At 34.9% G+C, this 17,248-nt stretch overlaps 1 protein-coding gene across 2 annotated transcripts; it reads right to left on the minus strand.

Annotated features, from left to right (window-relative positions):
• Positions 1–9,687: 9,687 nt before the first annotated feature.
• On the minus strand, positions 9,688–15,797 carry LOC130941230 (thylakoid lumenal 29 kDa protein, chloroplastic). Of its 2 annotated transcripts, XM_057869649.1 has the most exons (11): positions 15,568–15,797; positions 15,269–15,382; positions 14,761–14,845; positions 14,630–14,664; positions 14,410–14,475; positions 14,256–14,296; positions 13,735–13,865; positions 13,453–13,559; positions 12,786–12,923; positions 12,347–12,481; positions 9,688–10,009 (listed from the first exon to the last, which is right to left on the minus strand). In XM_057869649.1, the coding sequence occupies exons 1-11, from the start codon at positions 15,664–15,666 to the stop codon at positions 9,899–9,901; spliced, it is 1,062 nt and encodes a 353-aa protein (XP_057725632.1). In that variant the 5' UTR covers positions 15,667–15,797; the 3' UTR covers positions 9,688–9,898. The 2 variants fall into 2 exon arrangements, with proteins under 2 accessions (XP_057725632.1, XP_057725633.1); XM_057869650.1 differs by lacking the exon at positions 15,269–15,382 and having other exon boundaries at positions 15,568–15,739.
• Positions 15,798–17,248: the final 1,451 nt, after the last annotated feature.

The raw sequence follows: 17,248 nt of genomic DNA on the forward strand, positions 1-17,248 counted from the left end.
AAATACACTATTTAAATGAAAATTTTGACCTTAATATATAAAATTAGGTGATAACTCAGGTGCAGTTAACTTCATGTGGAGTTGATAGTTGAAAATCGTTAAATAATTTGACAAATTTGACTAAATTGTCATCTAACGACTCTCAACTATCAACTTCACCTTCACATGAATTTAACTGCATATAAGTTTCTGCCGTAATTAAGCATAGTCAGAAGAGAACTTACATGGAAACAACACGTGAGTTCTTGCATGTGATTCCTTCCAAGAACCACTACAAGAATCTGAACCAACCCAACTGGGAATATTGATTTGCAAAGAATCCTTTAGAGAATTTAAGGCCTCAACTGCAATGAAAAGTTAAATTTGTTTCATTGATTCATTCATTGAAATAAATACCTTAGATCTTAATATATACAAAGATAATCGAACTTAAGAATAGTCTTGAATAATGTATATATGGATTAAGAGAACTTACCATCATCATTGGAAGCTGTTTGTGAAAGTGCTACAAACAAGAAGCAATTGAGCAAAAGCACCAAATGGTAACTTCAATTTGCTATCCATCTTTCATTGCAATTTGCAATAATCCACTCACCACCTCAACTAGTTATATAACAAAGTTGATGATAAATATCAAATAATAAATTGGACTGGTTTTTTGTTCTTTTTTTAATTTTTCCTAGACAAAGTCAACATGCAAATTTGGTAAAGAAACCCATTTTCCTTCTAGACAAAAACTGATCTAAAATAGAAAATGCAAGTGGACAAAATGGAAAAAAAATTACATTAAACATGAACGCAGATATGAAGTTGGCAAGAGAATGAAAACCCCATTTCACCAATTATTTCAAATTGGCCTTCATCATTCTCACTCTAGCTTCCATTCGGCGGTTTCCTATACAGCAGCTGGATGTGAACAACGCCTTTTTGCACGGCAATTTGTCTGAAGTTGTATATATGGAACTCCCTCCTGGTCCCTCCTCTGGCTGATCTAATTAGTGCTTTTGGCTTCTCAAGTCTCTGTATGGTTTACGACAATCAAGTCGTATATGGTATGAGAAGCTTTCTATTCTACTTATTTCTTGTAGCTATCAACAAACCGTTTTTACTATAGTTTGTTCATTAATGTTAAGGGCAGTGAAGTTTGCATCTTGTTGATTTATGTTGACGATATTGTAATTACTGGTAGTTTAGTTTCTGAAATGGTAGCAATCAAGAAAATTCCGAATGATCATTGTAAAATTAAGGATTTGGGTATTTTGAAATATTTTTTGGATATTGAAGTGGCTCATTCCAGTTCAGGAATTTTCTTGTCACAACATAAATACTGTTTAGACATGTTATATGATTGTAGACTTTCGGGAGCCAAGACTATTGGGATTCTTACGGATAGTACTACTAAGCTTTCACAAGATGATAGTTCCTTGTTGCAAGATCTTTTTATTTATTGACATTTGGTTGGGCGACTCATCTGCTTAACCACCGGCCAGATATTACTTACACTACCCAACAATAAGGCAGCCCTCTGTATTCTTCAATATCTCAAGAACAGCCCGGGGAGGGGACTTTTCTTTTTTAGGCGTTCAACAGTTCAGATTTCTAGTTTTAGCGATTCCGATTGTGCTGGGTGTCCGGATATGGTCGTTCTTTAATTCGCTACTGCTTTTTTTTTCAGGGAGAGTCCCTTATTTCCTAGAAAACAAAGAAACAGACCACTGTTGTACGCTCATCAACTGAAGCATAGTAACATGCTCATGTTAATACCACTTGCGAACTCTTATGGATATTGAATTTGCTGGGTTTTGTTCATGTTTTTTATGATAGACCTCCTGTTTTGTTTTACGATCATTAGAGTGCTCTTCATATAGATGTCAATCCAGTTTTTCACGAGCACACAAAATATTTGGAGGTTGATTGTCATCTGGTGCGTCAAAAATCTCAGGCTAGGGTAATGAAGTTGTTGCCCGTCCCTTCTTCTAGTCAACTTGCAGATATCTTTGCCAAGCCACTTCCAACTAAACCTTCTTACGCCAACTTATCCAAACTAGGGATTCTTAACGTATACCATCTTCCACCTTGCGAGGGCATATTAAACCAACCACCATCAACCCAACATAGCAATAACACACAAGAGAATCAGGCCCAAATACAAAATTCAGAATAAGTAACTTTTTTTCTCTGTTATTTTTCTTTTACTCATGCTTTTTCTCTTTTGTTCTAGAATGTGGTGACTCGCTTTTTTTATTTGGATAAAATTATTTTAGTTTCTAGATTTGATAGTTGTTATATAGATTTGCCAAGTTGTATGTTTTTCTTCTTGTATATATACAACTTCTGTAATTATTGATCAATAATAAAATAGTAATACACATTCTATTCATTGCTAAGTTGTATGTTTTTCTACTTGTATATATACAACTTCTTTAATTATTGATCAATAATAAAATAGCAATACACATTCTATTCATCTTTATGCTTTTCTGCCTAATTCTTGTCAATAATTATATGTCAAAAACGATAAGCATTAGTCTTATAAAGTTATAGAGAAGTTTAAATAATTATATTAGAATAGCAGGTGATAAAAGTGATAGCATACACATTGTAAGACCCCGAATTTTTAAAAATTAAATAAGTTATTTATGATTTATGATATTTATTTAGAATTATATTTTCAGAGTTTTTTATATTAATTGGGTATTTTCTTATTTATGATTTAAAACTTTAGTAATTGAATAATAATAAAGATTTTATATGCTTGAATTTGAATAATTAGATTTTGAACATTATTTTATGATTTAAAAGAAAATTGATTTGATGATCTCTAATTCTTGAATTAGAGTATTTATTTAAAAATAATTTGTAAGTGTATGAATAATAGTAGTTTGTTTAAAGATAATTTTGTTGGAATAAAATTAGTTTTCAATTATTATAGTATCCCTAATTTTTATTAGAATTACCAAACTACCCAAAAATCTCCAAATTTAAAATCCTAACCTCAACCCTAAATCTAATACACACACTCACTTTCACTTTTCTTCTTCGCTGCCACTCTCAAGCTACACGCACGGCTGATAAAGGAAAAGCAGAAAGAAAGAAAGGGGAAAAGAGAGAAGAGAACTGCAGGCAGAGGAAGAAGGAAGGAGGGAGAGACACGCCCAGCCACTGTGCCACGTTGCCACCGCCACGCCTTATCGCCGTCCAGCCCGTTCCGCCGTTGAGCCAAGTTCCATTGCCATCCATGGAGCTACGAGGATGTGTTGCCGTCGTTGAAGAGAGAAGGTCGCGTGGAGAAGGGAGGAGTCACTGGGTGCCGCCGCGCCTAGCCTTCGTCGCCACTAGAGCTTCGTCGCTACTGCCGTTGGTTCACCATGGTCATGGTGAGGAGCTAGGATAGGGGAGAGAGAGAGAGAGAGAGAGAGAGAGAGAGAGAGAGAGAGAACAAGTGCGTGGAAGAGGAAAAGCTGCGTCTCGTTGCTGTCGTCGTGTTCCGTCACTGGTGCAGATGTTCCTACCGTCGTCGCTGCCGTCTGGGTGATCACCAGCAATAGTCACTGCTACTGGAGCTGGCCGGAGTCAACCATTGGAGCTATGATTGCTCAGTTCTTGGTTCTTTCTTGGTACAGTAGGTCATTTTGCTCCGAGAATCTCTCTTTGTCGCTATTATGTTATATGAGTTAATAGTCAAAATAGTCCCTGAAAGATACTCCAATCTCCATTTTGGTCCCTGAAAGATGAAATTAATCAAAAGCGTCCCCGAAAGATACCGATGTTGATGGCGTTCGTCCTTCTGTCATATCAGTTATTGAGGTGTGTAACGTTTGCTGAGTTGGAACATTAAGTTACAGTGTGGCACAAACCAAAATGACGTAGCATCAATCCTCCACCCCCAAAACCATGAGACGACGTCATTTGTGGTCCAGAGTGGGATCTTCAAACGTTTCTCCCCATCACCTCCTCTCATAACAACCCTCTTCAACTTTCGCTCCAAAATCCCTCGTCTCCTCTCTACTCTATGACTCTCTGCCCTCAGACACTTGCCTATGATCAGGACCTCCTTGTTTACTTGACGACCTTTGTGCGCATCAACATTCGTGGAAGAGTTGGCGCTACTAGAATGGAAAGTTGGAGGAGCTCGCGAAGAACTTACGCGGTTGGAGGAAGGAATAGTAACTGCCATAGGTAAAAATTTAATTTTTTTTGTCAATTTTTGTTGATTTTACTGTGTTGGTGTGTGTCGCTTTATGTTGATGTAGTTCTGAGAACCATTTAGTTAAACTAGGGTTTGGAGTTGACGTTGCTAGACAAGATACGATATTAGGAAGAATATGTTTTCTGTGAAGTTGCTGTGACGGGTTTCATGGTTATTATGCTATGGGTTATTTTGGTTTTGGTCTTAGTTCGAGGGTTTGTGATGATTATGAGCATGTTATTTGTTGTGTTTTTACATGCAGTTATTACTCTGAGTTTGTTTCATATTTTGTTGTTGATTATCGTTATTTGATTTTTGCTTTTGTAGATGGAGGGTCCTCCTATGGCATTTGTATTTCACTATGGTGGGAAGTTTAAGAAGGATGAGGGTGAAAATCTGTACTAGGAGCCCGATCACATAGAGGTGTTAATAGGAGTTGACAGTGACACACTTGATGTGTTCTTTGTGAAGGGTTACTTTAAGGAATTGGGATATGCTAAGGCTAGGGAATGTTGGTGGAAATCTCCTAGAATTCCCCTTGAATTTGGGTTGAGGAGGCTGGCCACAGATGATGATTTGATTGCAATGGTCAAGAATTATAGGAGGAACTTCAATTTGATCAACCAAGAAGAGGAGAAGAGACAAGGGTGAACAGCCAACTGGGTCAAGCACCAGGATGAAGAGGAAGTACAATCCAATCAGGTGCGTGTATTGTGGTGAAGTTGGACACAGCAAGAGAGGTTGTGCAAAGAAGAAAAAAGTAGATGCTGAGGAACAAGCTAGGCAAATACACCTGCAGCTTGCACTTGTTAAAGAGTCTGCTCCCCCAACAGATGAAACAAACACCAACAATGATGTTCAATCCCTTTCTCTACCTCCTCCAGTAGTCCAGCCATAACCTAATGTGACAATCAGCCAACCAAAAGGCCCCCCACCAATACAAGATACCCAACCTCCTGTTGAAGACCTTCAAATTAATTACTTATTGCTTTATCTTTAACACCACTTGTATTTATTTAGTTAAAAAATAATAGTTCTACCAACTAGCCTATGCATAATGCAAAGAGAGGAATGCCACCTAAATTGCATGTCATTAAACGCAAGGCAAGATTGAATGCCTCCACCAAATCACTTGTGGCTATATCTGCTGAAACACTAAAAGGAACAAGTTTTGCAACTGCTAAGTAGATGCAAAGCTTCATGACATTTGTGCCAACTCCAGGCTTCAAGCATCCAAGAAAGAAAGATTAAGAACTAATTAGGAAATGTGTTTTGTATGTCGTTGTTATTAGCTTTTGGGAACAGGGTTGTGTAAACTGGTTGTGTTGTCAGGATATTTTAGTTAGGCCTATTATGTTTTGTTTTCTTTAGGTGAACAATGCTATGGAACCTTTGTTTTGAATTGCTCTATTAAGTTGTGGATCCTTGATTACCCATGTGGTATATCTACTAAGACAATATAATATGATTATGATGTTTGTTATGGATTATAACAATGATTATGTCTATTCTGATGTATGCAGCTTTTTGGTGAATTTATATTTAGGTACAAACATCACCATATTGTATTTTCAATGAAACCTATCATGCTCAAAGGACAAGTTTATGTTGACTTAAACATAATTAAGCTAGAACACCTAATTTCATTCATAAGTCACATCATCATTACATATCAACTAATTCAATCTCAAAGCTCTAACAACACCCCTAAAAGCACAACAACATAACACTCAATCTGTAGCTATACTTAGAGATACATGTGATCAAAAGTGATGCACAAATGACAGTAGCCACAATCATTGCAACTGAGATTTACATTATTAGCATCTTTACTGCTCTAACTTCATCCTCCAAACTACTTAATCTCCATGACACATTCAATCTCCATTCATTATAGTCACCACCAACCTTTGCATCAGTTTCTGCCCCTGCTGGATACTCATTATTATCAACCCATTTAAAGAAGTTGCAGTGGCTTCCCTTCTGAATATTTTAAAAAAAAAAATATCAATTTCAAGTGCCCAACAAAATAGACATAGAAAATGGGAAACAAAATTAATTTATCCTAACTCACTGGGTATCTTGCACAAGTGTGGAACAACCTATCTGAATTCTCTCTTGTACCAGATTTTTTGATCATTGTCTTCAACACGCAAAAGCATGTCTGGTCCTCGATCTTCCTCTTCCATCGCATACAAGAGTTGGAACCATGTCTACCAAGAGACTGAGATGGCAAGCCACCACTGCAACTTCCATTCATCATGACAGCGATTAAACAAACATTCAGGGTCAACTACTACGAGAATCACACACATTTATGCTTCGACTAGGGTTAGGTTAGGGTTGTAATATTAGGACTAATTTGAGCTAAATAAACAAATTTATCTGCTCAGCATTAACGTCAGCTATGCTGGATTGTGCCATGCTGAAACTTAACGTTCCAGCTCAGCAAACGTTACACACCTCAGTAACTGAGATGACGAAAGGACAAACTCCATCAACGTCGGTATCTTTCGGGGACACTTTTGATTAATTTTATCTTTCAAGGACCAAAATGGAGATCGGGGTATCTTTCAAGGACGATTTTGACTATTAACTCTATGTTATATATTATTGAGGATTTTTCGATGTTAATGTTTTAGAGTTGAGTGACTGAGGTTGCATGCTGTGTTCGTTGCTGTCACAGCATTATGGTGGAGTTTCTATGGACGTTGCAACTACCGATGCTGTGAACAAAGAGGATAAAATAGAGTTTGTTGTATAGTTGAGTCGCGATTGAGGTAGGAACTTTTTTTTAAAACTCATTTTATCTCCAAGAATTGTTGCAAGTCAATGTTAATGCAAAACATGTATTTTTGTGATTTCGTAAGTCTTACGGATTGAAATGAGTTGCCTTGAATGATTGAAATTGGATGCTTGATTGGTTTATTGATCGATTGACAATGTTTAGTTGGGTTTTGTACTTGGTTTAAAGTTGTTATGATGATGGTTGAATTATGGCCGTTTCCGATTATTGAGTTGGCATTGTAGCGAATGAAAGCTTGATTTGAAAATCTGGTTTGTATGTCTTATTGAGGAATGGTTTGGTTTTGAATCCATTGGAAAGGATTGAGAAATGATTTGATATAGGCATTGGTTTGATTTTAGAAATGATTTGAGATTTGGAAATGATTTACTATTGGCATTGGTTTGAATTTAGAAATGGTTGAGAAGAGTTTGAGAAATGGTTTGGTTAGGACGCGAGAAGGGTGGAAAAATCCGAGTTTTAGGAGAGATGCTACCAACATTTTTATGAGAATTTGGAAGTTTTATTTCGGTTAATTTGATTGAAGAATTATTTGATTTGATTTTGATTTAACTAAAGAAAAGAGTATGATTTGGAGTGTTTTAGTGAACTTTGAAGTGATTATTAAAGAATAAATGGTCATGTTTTGGAATTGCAAACAGGATAATTTTTTAGTCCTTTGAAAGAGACATAAACTTAAACAGGTTTTGAAGTTGGTTTGGCTAATCACAAAAAGGATTATGTTTTCGGGTATTCGATTGAATGGAAATGAGTTTTACTGATTTGATATGAATTGAAGAGTTATGATTTAAGGTTTTTAATTAATTTAAAAAAATGAGATTGGTTGTCACTCTTCTAAAGTTTAGAAACTGTCCTAGAATTTAACTTAATAAATCTTGATTTAAGGTAATTTGATCAAATATAATAACTTATTTTGGTTTGGGTTGATTTAAGAAAATCATTATGTTTTGGGTCCTTGGGGGAAAAGCTTTGAAAGTCTTTAGTGGTTTTCGAAAGCAATTGAATTCAAATGTTGAAACTTAAGATGGGTTATTAAAGTTAATTTGAGACTTTCGATTTGGTTAATTTGAGAAACGGGTTCATGATTTATTTATTTAGTTTTGAGTAACAATGAAAAGAGATTCATTTGTTTAGTTAAAAATTCAAAAAGTTAATTAATTATTAACCAAAGGGTTTTGAGAATAGGCAAGTTGAGATTGAAGATTCTCTCTCTTGCTGCGGTAGACAAGTTAAGGTTGAAGATTTCCTCTTTTGTTGCGATGAACAAGCTTGAGGTTGAGGATTTTCTCTCTTATCACATCCCGGAGTTGGATAGAAGGTTGAGAATTTTCTTCGATTCAATTCTGTATTAGTAATTCAATTTTTGGTTATGATTAAGATTATATTTGATTGAAATATGATTATAAAGAATTGTGGACCTGATTATGATCTAGGTAATGTTTGATTATGTTTGATGGAACTGTGATTTGGATTGATGTGGTGAGGACGGTGGCTTTGTCCCGCTCACGAATAAGCAAGTTGAGATTGAGGATTCTCTCTCTTGCTATGATAGACAAGTTGAAGTTGAGGATTCCCTCTCTTGTTGCGGTGGGCAAGCAGGGTTGAGAATTTTCTCTCTTGTTACATCGAGGAATTGAATGGAGAAGGTTGAGGATTCTCTTTTATTCAATTTCTGGTTGTGGTATGAATGAGTTAGGTTGAGGATTCTCTATCGTTACATCATAGTCTCTCTTTGATTGGAAGGTTGAGGATTCCCTTCGTGTTGAGAGACGATATCCGAGTTAGCTACCGAATGTGTCTGGTTTTTAGCAATATAACCGACACGTGAGCTCACGGCCAGTAGGACATGCATGCATCATACTGCATTTGTTTGCTATTGTTTGGGCGTGCTTAAGTGTTTTGATTTTTCTATTTGATGAATTCTATCTAACTGTTAATTGTGGTACTTGCTATAACTCTTCTCTGATTATGTTTGCCTTGTATTGTTTGTGCCTGTGATTGATTCTGTTTTGAGACCGAGTGGTGATTTGTTTATATGTTGGGTTGGAGGTCGTGACTTGATTTTGTATTGGATTGGAGACCGTACTTGATTATGTTGAGATATTTTTAGAGTTTTCAAATTCTTATAGTTAAAGAAGAGAACTTTGAATTTTGGATAATTAATTGTTGTGGTTTTGAAAAAGTTCATAAGACAAACGATGATCTTTATTTTTGAAATTCATTCTTCTTTTTATCAGTATCCTCTTATGACAATTCTTAAATCCTCTACTGAAAAATCTGCAAGGACGATATTTTCAACCCCCTACAGACTTCTCTTTTTAAGACAAACGAGGAAGCTATGTGAAGTTTTGCTGATTTCATTGTGCTGTTTTGTTTGGATATATTGGTCATAGTTTCTCCCCTTTCCTTTATCATGATATTTTTGTAAGAGGGATAATATTTGTATGAATTCTATGTATATAATATTTATAAGTTACTTGTGTAAGAAATTTTGTATATATGTATATTCATGTTTGTCTAAAGTAAAAGAGAGCTTTCGGTTTTTAAAAGAAAATAGCAATACAATTTCAAGTTAAAGGCATCTATTTTATTGTTAACTATATTGAAATTATCATAATATCTTCGCTATCAAAACGACGCAGTCGAAAGTGTGCCATTCTTATAGTAAAGATGTTACACATATGGCGCAAAATTCCAGGGGATTGGAATGAATGGAATTCTCTTCCATTCTTTGAAATTGATTTTTCTTCAACATTGCATGAGGATAACGGTGTTCTCTCACTAAATGTACATCAATTAATAAGGTTTTGCATACAAAATACAAAAGAGAATGATAAGTCAAAAATTGAAGTTCAGGTTGTGTCTTGTGGGAGGAAGCAAAAAGATCACGTGGCCCTACATTTCTACAATTTGAGTTTAGTAATGTCGATCTTTGGAGGAGCATATGTATATGCCTCGTAGTTGATTTGTTGGCCCAATGTACTCAATTTTGTGAAAGTGGTAATCAGATCAACCTGAAAAATTACAGGAAAAAAATTAAGTAGCAGGTAATTTTTCAAATTAAACAGCACCTTAGAAAGAATCCAAAAGATAAAAAGAAGTCAGGAATGCGTATTGAATTGTTGATCATAATTTGGTCACCATACCAATAATGATTGTCACAACTCATAAAGGCTAATACTTCAATTAGGGATGGCAATATTCCTCATTGCGCCAAGTTCTCCGCGGGAAAGCCCTGAATGGGGCCTCCAAGATGGTGATTAATATCCGGGGAGGGGAGGGAAGGGGGCAAAGTATCTTGAGGCAAGTTTGGTAATCCGAGCAGGGATTTCCACCCCGCTCTCCAAGATTTTCGAAATATATAAAATATCAAATCTGTTAAACATCTAAGTATTATTGCCATCCAAATCCAACCAATTAGATTTAACACCAACAAAAATTACTCTCACTAAAAAGAGCGTGATTATACACTCACACATCATTCTTCCAACCAAGTCATTTACGTTCGCATGCAAGGTTTTACGTTATCACCGTCTTGTTCTTCTTTCCAAACCTCCTCCTTCTCCTCCTCCTTCTTTGCATGTTTTTTCCTTATCGTCATTCTTTTGCTACTACTGTTGTTGCTATGTTTTTTTCTTTTCCTCCTCTCTTTGGTAATTTTGTAGCATTATGTATTTTTTTTTTTTTTTTTTATTAGTTTTATTCCTCCCAAGAGAGTGAAGTAACAAGAATTATAACAAAATGAAATAAGAAGATGAAAAAGAAAAAAATAAAAAAGAAGAAGCAATAGAAGGTGAGGAAGAAGAGTTTTGAATTGTGCAGAACGACGAGTCGAAATGCATATTAATTCACTCAGAAATGAACCGAAATATATAATGATTGTGACACAAACTCAGTTCGAAAACATAATGATCAGAAGTGTACCTTATTGACATCCAGAATGAACCGAAAACTAAATTTCGAATGAATCGAAATTACTTAATGATGACGATACACAAACAAATTCGTTTCAAAACAAGCACAGAACAAGTGCACCTTATTTAAATTTAGAATGAAACGAAATTACTTAATGGTTGCGTTCGAAAACAAGCACACAAACAAAATTGAATGATCAGAAGTGCACCTTATTTACATCCAGAATGACACGAAAATTAAATTTTGAATGAACCAAAAATTACTTAATTATGACGATACATAAACAAACTCGTTTTAAAACAAGCACAGACCAAGTGTACCTTATTTAAATCCAGAATGAAACGAAATTACTTAATGGTTGCGTTCGAAAACAAGCACACAAACAAAATTAAATTATTAGAAGTGTACCTTATTTACATCCAAAATGAAGCGAAAATTAAATTTCAAATGAACCAAAATTACATAATGATGATGATACACAAACAAACTCGTTTCAAAACAAGTATAGACCAAGTCAATTTTTAACAAAAACACATCTAAATCAATTTTGGATTAAACAATATCATCAATATGACAAAAAATTCGATGACAACGATAATAATAATAATAACGACGATAATGAAAGAGAAAAATAATGAAAAAAAAAAGAAGAAGAAGACGATGTAGCATTAGGGGTGAAGAACGTGTGTGCGTGAATTTGAAGAAGAAGCAGCAGCACGAGGGGAGAAGAAAGCATGAAAAAGAAGCGTGTGAATCGAAAAGGCTTAGAGCTTGTTTGGGTGAACTTGTAAGAAAATATCTTTTTTCGAGTTATCTTTTTTTAAAAGATGTTATGAAAAAGTAAAAGTAATTTTATGTTTGGGTATCTCATACAAAAAGATTTTTTTATGTATCAATTATGTTTGGCTATAACAATATAAAAGTATTTTTTTATTTATTTATTACATGAAAAATATCTTTTTTTAAGAGAAAAATATCTTTTTAAAAAAAAGATGTAAATTACATCTTTTTAAAAAAAAATATTTTTTATTTTTCTAGTGCTTTTAATACTAAAAATTTGCCAAACACATTAAAAAATAAAAAAAAAATTTATTAAAAAAATAATCTTTTTTATCAAAATAATAACGCCCAAACATGTACTTAATTAAATCACTTGGATATAGAGATTTATTGATAAAATATCTAACTTGTCCTTAAAGAATAATTCTTAATTTAGATATTTTGTATAAATATAAATCTAATTAAATTGAATGCTGTATCAATATATTGTATTTTAGGAGTAATAATATTTTGGAAAAAATAAAAAATTAGCCTAAATAATTTAAAATTATTTTATCTAGTATTCATTAATTGTCGTTAAAATAATTATGTAATTTTAGGTGTTGTGTTATCTCTGTTGCATGTCTGCTGCTTTTATGACACATAAATATACTTACCTCATAATCAGTCTGCGAGACTGTTTCGCGGCTCCGTTGGTATTTATCAACCCATGGAGCAACGTCTTTATCGGAGGCCAATTTGGCCTCTGTCGCAGCCTGATCAGGGCCTAAGAATGCAGACAGAACAGCCAGCTGACCAAACAAGAAGAAATAGGTTAGTAACATCAACTTCCTTCATTATTTTTCATTTTTATCATAGTAAACTTTCATAATCTTCACATTCAAGTCCGATGAGTTAGGGGATATGATACAGAAGACCCCTTACTTTATAAGTATATAATAAATCTCCTATGAGTTATATAACACTAGATACACCTATATTTTATAATTTAAGTATGAGAAATCAAAGGGTATTGCCTGTGTATCATTTCTATCCATGCATCCCATCTATGGCATGTTTTCTTGCAAGATTTCAGTAATCAAATATGTGAAATACCTGGCGAGGACCAAGGCCTACAGCAGAAAACTTGTCTTTCATTTCCTGAACACTTGCTTTCTCCCATAAGGGAACTCTCCCCTCTGGATCCGGCTCTTGAGCATCTTCCCTACCAAATTGCTTGTCGAACAGTCCCCACTGGGATCAAAAAAATAAAAAATATGCATTATTTGATCAAAGTATGAACATGTAATAGAACTCTATTAAAGTAAACAGAAGCAACAAAACAGCCAACAGAACAAGAGCACTGAGAGTGCTCACCACAGCCTAGATCCCAATCCTTTCTTGAAACTGAAAAAATGACAAGAGTGTATTCCTATAACGGTAACTCAATTCTTGTTATTTACAGCTGCAACCCCCCTATTTAATTGGCCTTCCTAGACTTTCAAAAGTGCAAAAGCATAATAGGCCAAACTGAGAGTATTTAACAGCAAGGCTCACAGAGCAAGAGGATGGGATAGTTGCAAACACGAGCCCAAAGACTAGTTCTTTCTTTACTTAATTTCATGCATATATAGGAGACAAGTTGGAGTAAAATGCACTCATAGTTAGACCTCAATCCCTTCAATTCCTCTAAAATCAGATTCTCGAACATACTCTTAGCAATGTGTGATGAAGATATTGATGGACATCAAAATGAATATTTGTAATATCTCAAAAGCCATACCTGCCCATTTGATCCATATGCAGTGTACAGTAAATTCCCTTTCTCCTCATTTCCACCACATTTTCGAATCGCAGCAGCTACAAATGTAGACTTAACAGCACTTTGTGCTACAAAAGAAAAATAGTGACATTGAGTTGGGGGAATTCGAACATATCTCAGCAAGCTCTATGCAACTTAATTTCGAATGAATTTATAGGAATGATCAATAGGTATAAGTGTAACATGTATGGTATATAACTATTAACTGTTACGGTTCAACTTTGTGGTATAAGAAAGTATAACCTGCATAGTGGATTAGATCTGCATATGATATGGGTCCAGCTTTTGAATATGAATCTATCTCCTTTTTTGCTTCCTCTATTAAACTCAAGGCACCAGATAGTCTCGTATTTTCAGGTCTACTTATTTCTGAGCTTCAGGAAGATGAGAAAAAGGATAGAAAATTATAGTTATCAAATGAAGTGTCAAAATGATTTCATTTCTGAAGATTGAAGAACCAACTACATAACCAGAAAATCTAAGATATAGTAAACATAAAGAAATAAGAAGGAATAACTTTTTGAGCTTTAAGTGTTGTTATTACCTTGTCACATTAGAGATAGAGAGAGGAGAGCCTAAAAATGTAGAAATTTTTTATGTAGAACTAACCCCATCTCAATGTACCTTATTTATCTGATACCTTTTTGTAGAGAATATGAAGTATCTACTTTGGTAATATTTAACATCACTGTGCTTAAAGAACTAAGCTTCATCAGTTATAGGGAACAGTTCCATGAATGCTAATTCCAAAGAAAAAGAATTACCTGAATCGTATAGAGCCATTCGGGCCACCCGATTTCGTTGCCTACAAACTTAAGCAGACACCAATCAGCATTTATCATAACTGATGGTAGACAAACTATCTCTATATGTGAGTGATTGTGTATACGATTTATTCTTTTGTTTTTTTTCTTTCACCTTATCATAGGTCACAGCATCATTTAAAGCCAGTGTTAGCAAGGATGGAACTAGATCAGGATTTCCCTGAAAAATAACCAAATGTCGAATTAAGTTGAATCCACCACGGAATTCTATTTTCTAGTTAAACTATAAACTCCTAAGGAGTATGACATTTGTAAATTCTAAATGAAGACAGGTTTTACAGTTATAAGATGTAAGTAAGCACAACTTAATATACCTTTATGGCTGTAAAAAGCGTTCCCTTAATCTTCGCTGCAAGGATAGAATGTTAGAAACTAAACAAGGGAAAAACAGTTGGCCTTTGACAGATTAACAATGGCATGAAAATGTAGACCTGGAGGACCTTACACTGGAATTCAGAACGCTGTCTGCGCTGTATCAAATCAGCGGCATTAGCAGTTCCAACAAGGGATCCAGAGCTTCCTATCAATTCCTACAACAGATACAACTCATTATCACATTAATCTAACGCAGTAAGTGTATATGTTAGTTAATATTAGAGTAAATATTTATATTCATCACTCGTAGTCGTACACAATGTCAATATATATGCAGAGCCATTTGATTCCATGTGGGTACAAGATGCTGTTTATACAGGTGTTAGGACTAATTTGATAGGGAAAAGAGAAAAAAAATGAAAACAAAACAAAAATGAAAGAAAAGAAAAATGCAAAAAAAAAAAACTAATGTTATTATTTATTTTTTAAAGGTTACTTTAAAACGCTTGGAGAAAATGAAAAAAAAAAAACTTAAAGGACAACGTTGATACTTAATCCAAACGATACTTTACCCAAATAAAAATTAGAAATAATGGACTAATTTAACGTCTCTGAATTTTTGTATGAATAGAACTTACCAAGCCAATAGTCATCCCAAGGGATTTAAGAATGTCTCTTCTTTTCAAACTGAAATGTCCTTCGTCAATAACATGATAACTGGCTTTGATTTTATTATAACCACAAATTGTTACCTAATATGAGCACATTGAACAACGGCTATGATGATAAGTAAGAGCTAATAAAATAAATATGTTGTGTCACAAACAATGCAACAACATCACAGCATTGTTCAAATTGGCAAACAAGAATTGCAGGCACACTGTGTAGAATGTAGAAAAAAAAAAAAGAATGAAGTATATTGAAGAGCAAAACTTACTAAACGAGGGTGGTGTCTGATGGTGGTGGTGGTGGTAGGTGATGAATCATGAGCAAGTGGAAGAAGAGAAGGAAGAGTTGAAAGGAAAGAGACACCCATTCTTGCAACTAAGTTTCAACTAACGAGAGAGAGAGAGAGAGAGAGAGAGAGAGAGTTATGTGGAGTGTGCCAAATGCCAAGTCATCGGATAATTGCATTATCCAGAGAAATCTTTTGCTATTTGCCTATTGGGTTCTCTTAATCTGACCCAATCCTAATCCTTCACCGTTCTATCCGACCCGCTTCTCACTTTTTTTTTTTCATTTTGGTCGACGCTTCTCTCAATTTTTTTATTTTGTCTTTAACGCCTTCTTTTTTTTTTTTTTTTTGTCAGATGGATTAGACAGCCCCTAATCCTAGGCATTACTCATGTATTACACACCCACACAACACACTCACACACACACTACATGAGTTCATTTAAGGGTTCATTTTTTCTCTCATGGGACTTGAACCCAGGTGCAGCTACTTGCGAGGCAGCAGATCCTGCCGCTAGTACCAAGTCTCGGCTGCTAACGCCTTCTTTAAGACCAAAACAAATGACCCAACCAACTACCACTTTTTCTTAGTCTTACAAACAAGAATTTTTACGTAAAAAATACAAAATAAAATAAAATAAAACTACCACTTTTTCACTTCTTCGAGCCATAACATTATGTAAAATTAGAAGTGCACATGATTCGGTTTATCCGACGATCTGGTTCGGATCCGAATACCTTGGGACTAATTTAGTTGGATTTTATCGTATCTAGAATTGGGTAAGGGTATCAAAAATAAACCTTGTCATTATTTAAGGTTGGATTCGGGTCAAGACAAACCTAGATTCACCCGACCTATGTGTACTCTAGAAAGACTAAAAAAGGTATATATGTTTTAAATTAATTCTAATATTATGTTATATTAATTATAAGCTTATTGTTTTACTTTTAATCACATTTGTTGAATTAGGAAATAGATCAAAGAAACATGAAATTAGAATTTATGGACAAATTCAAATTCAAGTATGGTTATCAACTTCTCTGTAACAAGTATTTTTTTTCTTCTTTATAATTGAGTGCATAATAATTTTTTAACATCAAATTTATCAAGACTCGGACTTCACCAGGTTTTAGTGTGGCCCGAAAATAGTGTGATTTCACCAGTCTAAAACCGGATAAGACTCTCAAAAATAGCTTCTCCTCTTTTCGATCCCGATGCACCGTATGATTTTTCACTGTCGTGGTTACATCCTAATTCTATCCACCATCCTTTCAATCACATGTTTGGAGGTCCCGTTCCAGCACATCAGGATAGTCAGGTAGTGCTTGAGCCTGGCTCTATCCTCGATGACTACATCCCTGAGCCTCCTCGAGTAGGATTGGATATGTTGATAGAGTCGCATTCTACTTGCTCCTATGACCCTTTCACCATAGAGCCTATCAGAACTTTCGCCACGGCTTTTGGTCTGTCCTCAACAGTTGAGCAGATTTCTCCTAGTAGTATAGTTTTTGCAGGCAACAGTGGTGATGGTAGTCCCAGAGTACACCAAAGGTCATCGTTATTTCTGACGACGAGGACATTGAGGAGATTGAGATTGTGGATCTAACTTCTGAGGACGATGATGATCCCGAGATGGATACAGAGATCGTGGACTTCTAACAGC

Source organism: Arachis stenosperma, chromosome 7, assembly GCF_014773155.1.
Source record: "Arachis stenosperma cultivar V10309 chromosome 7, arast.V10309.gnm1.PFL2, whole genome shotgun sequence".
NCBI lineage: Eukaryota > Viridiplantae > Streptophyta > Magnoliopsida > Fabales > Fabaceae > Arachis > Arachis stenosperma.

Coding starts and splice junctions, on each gene's coding strand:
- LOC130941230 (XM_057869649.1), bottom strand. CDS start 15,666: ATGGGTGTCTCTTTCCTTTCAACTCTTCCTTCTCTTCTTCCACTTGCT. Junction 13,866..14,255: donor AATGGCTCTATACGATTCAG/GTAATTCTTTTT, acceptor ATCTTCCTGAAG/CTCAGAAATAAGTAGACCTG. Junction 10,010..12,346: donor TCTCGCAGACTGATTATGAG/GTAAGTATATTT, acceptor GTAATTTTTCAG/GTTGATCTGATTACCACTTT.